The 11,324-nt window shown below is 48.2% G+C and overlaps 1 protein-coding gene across 1 annotated transcript; it reads right to left on the bottom strand.

Moving 5' to 3' along the window:
• Positions 1–381: 381 nt before the first annotated feature.
• On the bottom strand, positions 382–1,935 carry KCNA6 (potassium voltage-gated channel subfamily A member 6; the record flags this gene model as incomplete). Its single annotated transcript, XM_084288726.1, has 1 exon — positions 382–1,935. The coding sequence occupies one exon, from the start codon at positions 1,933–1,935 to the stop codon at positions 382–384; it is 1,554 nt and encodes a 517-aa protein (XP_084144852.1).
• Between the last annotated feature and the right edge of the window lie 9,389 nt (positions 1,936–11,324).

Here is an 11,324-nt window from a genome sequence, read left to right as displayed (position 1 = left end):
GTAGCCCCTTTAACTATTTACTCCCTGTTGAATCCTTCAGCTTAAGTTGTGGCAAGGGTTTCTTTGCTAGCAGAGTAGAAAGGTTAGGCTTCAGAGCTAATATTGGATTACAGCGGTCTCCAAAAAAAAAAAGGAAAAGACATTCATGAGGGAGTGGGGATGACAGCTAGCACTCCACAGAATAAAGCAAGAACATTTCTGACTGCACACAGTAATGAGAAACAGCAAATCAGCAGAGAAGAGCCCATTATCACAATCACTCTGTTTACGGTATCACAATTCACAGTCTGGTATGTAAATGCTGAACAGACCCAGCTGCTAGTGGGAAGACGGCTGTGCAGCAGCTTGCAGCTCTGTCTGGACCCATGACAACAAAACCGATCACACCTCTGTCAGCATTTTCTTCTCTTTAAAACCCTGGTTGTTGGGGGGAATGAAGTTGGAATATTTCATGGACTCCAGGTCTTCTGCTTCCAGGAATTCAGATTTGCTGAGAGACTGATTACTGTCCCCCTTCTTGGGCTCAGAGAAGGGTGACTGCTGCTGGCCACAGGTGACATGGGTATACTGGCACTGCTCTTCATGATCAGTCTCTCGGTGGTAGAAGTAGTTGAAGTTGGACACGATGACAGGGACAGGCAGGGCAATGGTGAGCACACCAGCAATGGCACACAAGGAGCCCACAATCTTGCCACCAATTGTCATAGGATACATGTCCCCATAGCCCACAGTGGTCATGGACACCACTGCCCACCAAAAAGCATCAGGAATGCTGGTGAACAGGGAATCAGGGTCATCGGTCTCTGCAAAGTAGACAGCACTGGAGAAGAGGATCACCCCAATGAAGAGGAAGAAGATGAGGAGGCCCAGCTCCCTCATGCTGGCCTGGAGAGTCTTCCCCAGGATCTGCAGCCCCTTGGAGTGCCTGGAGAGCTTGAAGATCCTAAAGACTCTGACCAGGCGGATGACTCTGAGGATGGCCAAGGACATGGCTTGCTGCTGGCCCCCGTTGTTGCTGCTACTCCCAGGCTGCTGCTTCTGCTGCTGCTGCTGGGCCAGCTCCGTGCCCAGGGTGATGAAGTAGGGGATGATGGCCACGATGTCTATGATGTTCATGATGTTACGGGAGAACTCGGGCTTGCTGGGGCAGGCAAAGAAGCGCACGAGGAGCTCAAAGGAAAACCAGATGATGCACAGGGTCTCGATGAGGAAGAAGGGGTCAGTGAAGAAAGGGCCCGCACCGGTGGCAGGTCGCAGGGGTTGTGGGGTCCCACTCGGTGGCGGCGGTGGTGGCAGCAGCAGCGTGTCGTCCCCAGGCACTGCTGCCTCCCCGAAGCCAGGCTGGGAGCCCTTGGGCTCCTGGCGGAACTCAGGCAGGGTCTCCAGGCAGAAGATGACGATGGAAATGAGGATCACCAGCACAGAGACGATGGCGATGGCCCGGGCTGGCCCAGAGCTCTCAGGGTACTCAAAGAGCAGCCAGACCTGGCGCTGGAAGTGGTGCTGGGGCAGGGGCTTCTCCTCCTCCTGAATGAAGCCCTCGTCCTCCCGGAAGGTCTCGATGGCCTCCTGGCCCAGCTGGTAAAAGCGGATCTCCTCCAGGAAGATGTCGAGGGGTACGTGGACCGGCCTCCGGAGCCTTCCCCCGGACTGGTAGTAGTAGAGGATAGCATCGAAGCTGGGCCGGTTGCGGTCGAAGAAGTACTCGTTGCGGAGCGGGTCGAAGTAGCGCACCCTGCGGCTGGGGTCCCCCAGCAGCGTGTCGGGGAAGATGGAGAGGGTCCGCAGCTGGGTCTCGAAGCGCAGCCCGGAGATGTTGATCACCAGCCGCTCGCTGCTGCAGCAGCCGCCGCCGCTCCGCTCCTCGCCCGCCGCCTCCGCCTCGCCGCCGCCCGCCCGCGGGGCCGCCAGCGCCAGCGGCTCCTCCGCCCGCATGCCGCCCGCTCCCTGCCCGTGCCCGTGCCCGTGCCCGTGCCCGTGCCCGTGCCCGTGCCCGTGCCCGTGCCCGTGCCCGTGCTCGTGCCCGTGCCCGTGCCCGCTCCCCACCGCCTCCCCTTCACCGCCCGGGAGGAGCCGCCCCGCCTGTTGCGCCTCGGCGCGCTCGCACGGCGGCTCCGCGGGGCTGCCGGAGCGCCCCAGCTCCTTCTCCGGTCCCGGCCACGGTCCCGGCCACGGTCACGGTCCCGGTCACGGCCACGAGCACGGCATGCTCTGCTGCACGGCACGCCCGGCTCTGCCCTCCCCGCTGCGCGCACACGCAGGCGCGCACATACACACACAGACCCCGCCGGTTACACGGCGATGGAGGGACAGACGGACACGCGGGGACAGACAGAGGCACCCAGGGACACGCACGCCGGCACCCACACGCCTAGGTACGGAGAGATGCTGCAGCCCCAGCCCGGGGGGGAGGGAAGGGGGGCGGCCCTGGGGTCCCCCCGCGTGTAACCAGCTGCAGGGGGCTGCTCCCCGGCCGGGCGCTTTGCAGCAGCTCGCCTAAGCGGTGGCACCCCCCTGCTCTTCTTCCTCCCCACCCGTCCACCGTCAAAACCTGCCCCTGCCCCTGCAGGCAGACCCCCGACGAGGGCTGGACACCGCTAGCTCCGACCAGTGCCCCGATGCTGGAGCCAGGAGCCCTCGGTGCTGTGCCTGCTCCCGCTGCGGGCTCTCCAGCTGACCTTGAGCGAGGCGCTCCGTGCCTGTGGCTCGTAGACCTCCGTTTATAAATGCCACTGCCAGGATGCAAGCACGGCGGTGGCATCTGGCTGCTCACAGATGGAGGCAACCTGTCATACACTGAACTGCAGCTGGGGAAAAACACAGGTAAATACACTTTCTGATTTGGAGTGCGTAGGATTTGTCCCTTCTCCAGGTATCAAACAGTTGAGCTTGCTCTTTGTTTGTTTACCACCACACATTACCCAATCTCCCTGGGAGACAATACTACATTTTGTAGGCAATTAGACTTCCAGTCCTTTTGCCTTCAGAAACCTGTTGCTCAATCCATGTCATGTGTGGGATCTGAAAGCATAAAGAAACTTATGACAGTCCTCTTTGTCCTTCTGAAAATAGGGCTAACAGGTAAGACTGCATCCATCATTCCCAGAACAAAAGTCTGTCTTTCCCTTGAAAGCCTTTTGTCAGTGCTAAATATTATTAATGAGGCTTTTCTCATCATAGTATCTGATGCCTTTGCTGGCTGCAAGCCATATGCTTAGCCTACACTATCTTAGCAGCACAGAACTAGAAGCAAAATATTTCCCTTTTTACCCCTCCTCCCAAATCCTCTATAACTAGCTGGTAATATTCAGTTACTTCAGGCTTTGGACATTTTGACCAGCTGAAGGTGTCTTGTTTGGCTCTGTCCTCAAGAAGGAGGTGAATATAATCTAAACATTGCTTAATCCTTTTTCCTTTCCCTCTGAATAGCATTGAAGATGGCTGTTGCAAAAGGAAGCATATTTTTTCATTTATATGAAAATGGCTGACACACAAGGAAGCATATTTTTCTTTCATATTATACACAATTAGGGTATAGCAAGCAGATGAAAAATACTTTGATGGAGAATATACTTTCTAAAAAAAATGAATCAATATTTACCTTTATAATAGTAAAATGCTTCTTGCTGGGATTCCTTTTCAATTATTACAATGAATAATTCATTCATAGGATTATTTGAATAATTATTATGATTTATTCATTCACGTGGTTAGCTATTGTTTTTTTAAACAGCTTTTGGGAGGGATGGAAAAAAATCCTGAGGTTTATAAGAGGATACAAGGCATGCCTAGATTGCAATCACTGCTGTGATTCAGCTCACCACATACTAGGTTTAAACCAGAGAGCTTCAAGCAGCACGGGAGAGAGAGTGTGGAGCTCTGCAATGGTTTGCAGGACAATTTGCCAGCCCAGGCAGACATCTCATGCTGCCACAGCTCTGGTCTTCACACTACCTTGAGCTAGCGGTGTTGCAGATAGCTCAGGTGCCTCCACATGAGCTGCAGTCCCGTCCAGCCATGTCTACTCAGCTGCTACCACAGTCCATCTTAGAGCAGGCACCCAGCCTGTCTGCACTCGCTCCTGGAAGCCCTTAGGAAGTCCCTCTATTCCCTTCCTTCTGAGAACTTAGGCTGCCCCTCAGACTCAGTATCAGCCCCATAAGCCTTTGCAACATGCAACTAAACTCTTTTTAGCACACAGCCTGTTCCCGAACTGATCAGCACCACACAGCCTGTGCAGCCACACCCCTCACTTCTATATTAAGATCCTATGCCGGCTGCCACTGTTCAGCCTCCGTGAGGGATCTTGCTGGGCCAGCATCTTGCAGTGGTATACAATTTGCTGAAGAAGTACAGCAAGAGAGATCCAGCGATGTCAAGGAGGAGGACATGATGCAAACCCCACAACAGTACTCCAGAATGCGACACAGCAATACCATAACACACTCCAAAGGATGATTTGGCTGCTAGGTCTGGGGCCAAAACCTCAAGATCAGTGCCAGCTAAAGGTGCCACTAAACATGTCTCTGAGGTGGTGGCCATGTTCACCCCTCCTAGCTCAGCTATGATAGGTTGCTACAGTTCAAGAGTTAAGGATGATTGCAACCCCCCCCCGGGATGTATCAATCAGTGATCCCAAAGTGCACAAAAAGATCTCCATAAATCCATGAGAAAAATAAAAATTGCTGCTGGTTCTAGCATAGCAAGACACCTGATTCTGAGCCCTCATCACAGTCAAGAAGCTGGAAGGGCATTGCTGCCTGGAGACTGGCTCTGTGGCACAGCAGTACAGCTTCAACAAGTAAATTGGTTGCTTGGATGTCTTACACACCCCTGAACATGGTTCAGCATTTTGGGTAACCCTCTGAAATCCCTTTGGATCCCTTTCAGTGGATTTGAAGTCCTCAGCACTGTAGCTGCCACAGAATTATGGGTACATAGCATTTTCTCAGCAAAGACAAATTCAGAGCTCCTCAAGGTAAGTTCTCCAAAACTGAGATATCCTAAATGGGTATCTAGATTTGTGTCTCGCATATGCAGAACTTCTCCATTTCTTTTCTTTCTGTGTTTCCCAGTCATTCCTTCTTCTCCTGAACCTTCTGGTTTTCTCTTCCATGGCTTCTGTGCTACCCCTATCTTCTGCTTCCCTGACTCCCTGACTTCCCTGAATGTCATCTTTTCCCACATTCATGTACTTTTCCTGGTTATGAAGTATCTCTTCCCTCTGACCCTACCAGTTTCTTCACTTATTTATATATTTTCACTTATTTTATAATTTTCATATCCATTTTGCAAAAATCCTGCTGGAACTGAACCCTGCCCAGTAAGCACTACAGATGGTGGCTGACTGCCTGACTCACTAGAAGAACTGAGTGACCAGAAGAATAACAACCTACTTCTAGAAACACTATAATGCAGACCTTAAAATGGTGTTCATAACAGCAAATTTCATGGCCAGCAATGTTGTTTAGCCTGTTCCCTAGCATGGTATTAGCCAGGAACTACTAAAACCATCCATAATTTCCTGAGAGCAGTTAAGAAAGTTAATGTGGGCCAGAGACTACCCCAGCAAGGAGTTCAACTGTTTACCTTTATATTTGAGGTGGATTGTTTATCAAGTGTTTGGCTCTGTGGACATGAACAAGGATGGGGGAAGAACTGCATCAGTCCAAAATGATACTCTTTTCATCTGATAGAACACTAAGTACACTTACAAAAGATGAGCAACTTCACTGACTACAAGAAATGAAACATTGGCTTTTGTATCCACATTACACTGTGAACTGGAAGAAATTATGAGGAATTCTCAGTTCATACATCTGCAGGTCTCAAAGTATCTGAAGGCAACAAGGTGAACAGAGAGTCCAGGTGTTTAACAATACCCTCATCATGTATCAGTCATGTTGCTGTTTCTACAACTGCCACAATGGACAGTGATCAGACTTCAATTTTTCCCACAATGGAAGCAACCTCAACTACTCTGTGATAGTGCATCTATCCCTGATCCCTGAGGTGCTGTCACCTTTAATTTGTCCTTTTAAGTTCTCTCCTTCCCCCAGCAGTTACACATATGAAGAAAAAATAATGAATAAATAAATAAATAAATAAATAAATAAATAAAAACAGAAAACTCAGTGGATATGTTATATGGATATTACATCAGCCATAGCACAATGAATACACATGCATGCACACATACATGCATTCACACGTGCACATTTGAATGAACTTTTCCTGTAAGATTACGGTTGTAATTGCATATCAAAAAGCTATGTAGTTTCCAATGCTCTTATATTTACAACATGCAACAGCGGTGGCTTCACCCTGATGGACAGCTAAGTGCTCTCACTCCCCCTTCTCTTTGCAACAGGCGGAGAAAATATGATGGAAAAGGGCTCAAGGGTTGAGGTAAGGCCAGAGAGATCACTCATCAATTATTGTCGTGGGCAAAACAGGCTCATCATAGGGAGAGTAATATAATTTATAGCCTATTACTAACAGACTAAAGGAGTGAGAAATTAAAAGCAAACTCAAAACACCTTCCCCCCAACCACCCTCTTCTACATCCTCCCCTCGAGCGGCACAGGGGAATGTGGGCTGTGGTCAGGCCCTAGCGCTTCGTCTCTGCTGCTACCTCACGGTCCCTCTCTGCCCCTGCTCCATGTTGGGTCCCTCCCACGGGATGCCGTCCTTCCCGAACTGAGCCTTCGGGGGCTGCCCACAGGCAGCAGGTCTTCAAGCACTGCTCCCACATGGCTCCGTACCACGGGGTCCATCCATCCCCCAGGAGCAAAGTGCTCCAACACAGGTCCCCCACAGGTGGGCAGCAGCTCCTGCGTGGGCTCCTCTCCACAGGCTGCAGCTCTGGACGGGGACCTGCTCATGCTGGGCCTCTCCATGAGCCGCAGCCTCCTCCAGGCCACATCCACCTGCTCCACCGCGGGCTCCTCCACGGGCTGCAGCATTGAGATCTGCTCCATGTGGGACCCATGGGCTGCAGGGGGGCTCCACCAGGGGCCTCTCCACGGGCCACAGGGGAACTTGTGCTGCCTTGTGCCTGGAGCACCTCCTGCCCTCCTTCTGCACTCACCTTGGGGTCTGCAGGGCTGGTTCTCACTCATCACTCTTCCAGCAGCTGTTGTAAAGCAGATTTCTTCCCCTCTTTAAGTCTGCTCTCCCAGAGGTGCAACGAGCATCGCTCATTGGCTCAGCTCTGGCCAGCAGCTGGTCCCTTTTGGAACTGGCTGGAACTGTCTTTGACCTGACATGGCATCTTCCGTACTCTTCTCATAGAGACTACCCTAGCAACCACCCCACTACCAAACATTGCCCCATAAATCGCATACAATACAGGCTGTCTTTACACTACACTTCAAATAGAATGCCTATGCCATCATTAAGTGAGGAAGGAAGAAGTACACTTCCACAATAAGCTGGAGGTGATAGCCTCATTCACTACATCACTCAGCAATATTCCTGGAGCGCTATCTTTTCTGTACCTTCAATGAGGATAGGTTCTAGTATTGGGAAAAATATGCCACCATGTAACTAAAAAGCATGTCACAATCCTGGAATAGAGGGAGAAGTGGAAGGGAAAACAAGGTTGTATCAGAAACTTTTGTGCAAGTACTTCCTAGCTTTCAAGTACTTACTCCTGTAACCTTAAAAGTGTTGTTAAAGTTGTGCTTATCTTGGGCTTTCAAAAAACTAAATTTTAAAAGAAAATCCCCAAACTTGTCCCACAGATGAGTAACATTTAAACATGAGCTATTTCTAAATAAGCAAGTATATTCCATGAAAACACTTTTTTTTAATTGCCTTTCAGAAATACCTTAGAATTATTACAGGAACTGCCAGGAGATATCTATCACAAGTTAAAAAACATGCTGGCCTGTCAGACGGCCACGGTATTTAGGCTCACAACACAACCCTATGTCATGTGAATGAGTGAAACAGAAGGTAACAACAGCATGCAGACCTATCACCAGAAAACAAAAACAAACAAAGAAACAACAACAAAAAAACATACAAATACATACATATATATATATATATATATATATATATATATATATATATATATATAAAGTGGGGGTTTCGTAACTGTTTGATAGACAGCTTAGAATTATTGAGATGTGTTGTCCAAATTCAGGTTCTGCAATGTTGCAATGTCAGAGATGCAGCTCCTTTGAGATGTCTGTCCACCCTTCAGCTTGACTTTGTCTTCTTTTGGTTCTGTTCAGCTTCTTTTGTTTCTGGATTCCATCATCCAATTTCATTCTCTTAATTTATTTATATCTTATAGTCCCTGAGCTGGCCCCAAATGTTTACCCTGCCATCCTGTACCTTGGCTCTTCCCCATACTCATTCCTTCTGTTCCCATCTTCTATTTCTCCCAGTCCTTTCAGTTCATTGCTCTTATCCTATCTCATTTTCTAGTTCATCCTTCCTAAACATTATATTTAAATTTGGTTCAGTTCCTCAAATTCCAAGTATTTCAACAGATGTCCTTTCCCATGCAGGAGAATGACTTTATTTGCAAAAGAAGCAATCCTTTAAAATCATGCTGTGGTATTTGCTACATTGCTTGCCAATGTAGCAAAGCTCAAGACACAGCTTTGGAGAGGGCCAGCCTGTGCTTTGTAACTGATAAGGATGGGGAAAACGTAGGAACAGAAGGATTTAGGTTATTTGAGAATATTTGAGGAGGGCCTGTGTTTTGTGTTCCTTAACACAAAACCTGTTAAGGAACATTTAGGGGAAGGGGTTCAGGCAGAAACAAAAGAGTGAATAGATGCTGTATAACAACACAGGGCACACAAAAGCTGTTGACAGTCAGTGTGCTCATCTGATTGAGCCTGGTAACTTGATTTGCCTTCTTCTGCAAAGCCTGCCTCAGCTACCTCTCACATGCTCTCACCACCACCCGTGTGTGAGTGCTGTAGGGACGAGGTGCCACCAACTGGGAGCTGCGTGAGTTGGTTTGGTGCCTGTGGCTGGAGCCAGGTCAGGGTGCTGGCATACCAACCTGTGGTGCCAGACTGGGGTGGCAAGGGTCTCAGCCCTGCCACTGGGTCAGGACCAGTGTGCGCATCCCAAAAAACAGCTTCTGGGGAACTGGGCTGAGTGAGGTGAGGGCAGGGCTCTGTGATGGCCGTCACCAGTGAACAGCAGTCCTGAGCAGCCAGAGAGGAGGAAAGGGACTTGTCTGCCTGTAGTTACGTGAGACCTAGCAGTGTTACATCTGGGTGCTGCTTAAGGCAGCACCTGTTTTGTGGCAGTCTGTGCAGCTGGCTATGTCAGTGCATCTGTCTCTGGGATGCACACTCAGCCTCACTACTCTTTCAACCTACAAATGTCCATTGACGTGGGATAGAGATCTCTGGGTCTTTGGGGGCTCAGGATTGAGCACCAACATCCAGGAATGAGGAACTTCTTTGTGAGGAGCTTCTGGGTTCTTCAGAGGTCACTTATAGGCCCTAGCATATGCATAGATATAGCATCCCTTAACACCCATCAATGGGAGATTAGGGATAGGCAGTAGAATTTCCACTGAGAAAGTCTCTGCAGACACATGCACATTAAGTACGTTTAAACATTATTTTTGAAAAAAAAAATAGAAAAATAAAAAAAGAGCAGCAGCAACATAAGCAACTATGGAAACATATTTAAATTTGTTACTCTTTGCATGTTATTATGTGTTACGTGTTGCCTGTATTGTTCAATGTCAGCTCCTTTACTGTATGTTGGCACTGCAAATCATTATTAAAACAGAATGATAAGACATGTTTAAGTGAGGTTTGTGTAGTTCTGATGGGAAGAAAACCCAGGGTAAGCCTTCATCCTGTCCCAGCCACTTTCCCACGCCAACACACAAACATGGTGCTGTGAGGAATATTCTGGATGCAAAAAGCTCTTTCCCGTCATGGTTCCATATGACCCAGTTGTCCACCAAATAATGCATCTGTCCTCATCCCATTGACTGAGAATCCCTCTGTGCATATAAATGCAGTGTCTCTCAAACACAGATCTGCCCAGGTCTGTGGGGCCTCTTCATTATGCTGCCTTTGAGAGGAGGGTCTCTATAAAAGGATGTCTTTCCATTTCTCCCCCAAGGTATTGCTAGGGCAAGTGTAGGCAGTAGACTGACCAGTTGTGCACAAGAGGGGAAAGAGAGACCCTAGAGCCACATGGATCTTTCTGCTCACTCTCCCTGTCCATTCCAATTCCATCTGAGAAGGGGAGGGGAAAAAAAATGGCTTTTTTTTTTTTTTGCAACATCCCTGCCTAGCTGCTCTTCACAGGGATTTCTCTTCACTCCTGGAATAGAAATTATGGGATTTCTAGAGCTTCTTTGACCAAAATGGGACATGTCACTGCCCATGAAGACAAAATTGTCAATACTCTCTGCCACTCCTTGCATTTCTACACCTGACACACACAGCTTCCAACTTCCCCAGTGTCCTGCCTGCAGGCACTTGGAGCACTTCAAGAACAGCTCTCTGTTCTGCTGCCTGTCATCACATCCATCCTGCACAGACAGGAGCAGCAAGGTCTTAGACAGCACGGCTCCTCCTACTGATGTGAAAACCCTTGGTCTTCTCCGTGCAAGGAAATTCTCGGGGATTTTGTGGCAAATCTCTAACAAGTCTCTATGAAAATACACGTCGAAGGAATAGATCTGAGCAGATTTCTTCAAGGATGGCAAAAATGAAACCATAATATCAGAACAACCTCCCTGGCAACTATTCCATATCTGCTCAAAAAGTAAAAGAGCTTTGCAGTAAAATGAGTGTAATAAATCTTGACAGGCAAAGCAAAACATTTTCCACTAACTTTGTTTCAGCAGCAGCCAAATAATATTTTGTTTGTTTGTTTTAGCAGAAGATTCCTAAATAAAAACAAACAAATTAGCCCCAAGGTAGAAAACCAACATGAAAAAAATGCAATTTGAAAGGACTTAAGATTAACAAGAAACCCTCCAGCAGGAGCAGGAAGAGACAGATTCTTCTAAGATAAAAGTAGCATGTGCATGGTGCATACTGACAATATTTTAGAACCTTTTTCACTAAATGTTGACCAAATAAGCGCTAAAGCCAATTAAAATTCAACAGAGGAGCCTGATACATGAAAATACACTACTCAGGCTAATTTAATTCACACATTGCTGCCATCTTAATGCCTATAAAGAACAAGTGTAACTTCCCCTACTCTTGACCACTGGGACAATAAGATGATCTCCAAATATGAAGCAATAAGAAACAGATGTAAGCACCAGTCTGCTAACATGAGCCATCTCTTTTCTTGGATGAAAGGGAAAGTCA

The sequence above is a fragment of the Netta rufina genome, assembly GCF_964035555.1.
Source record: "Netta rufina genome assembly, chromosome: 1".
Taxonomy (NCBI): Eukaryota; Metazoa; Chordata; class Aves; order Anseriformes; family Anatidae; genus Netta; species Netta rufina.
Note: the sequence above shows the minus strand (reverse complement) of the source record. Positions and strands in the feature narration are given on the sequence as shown.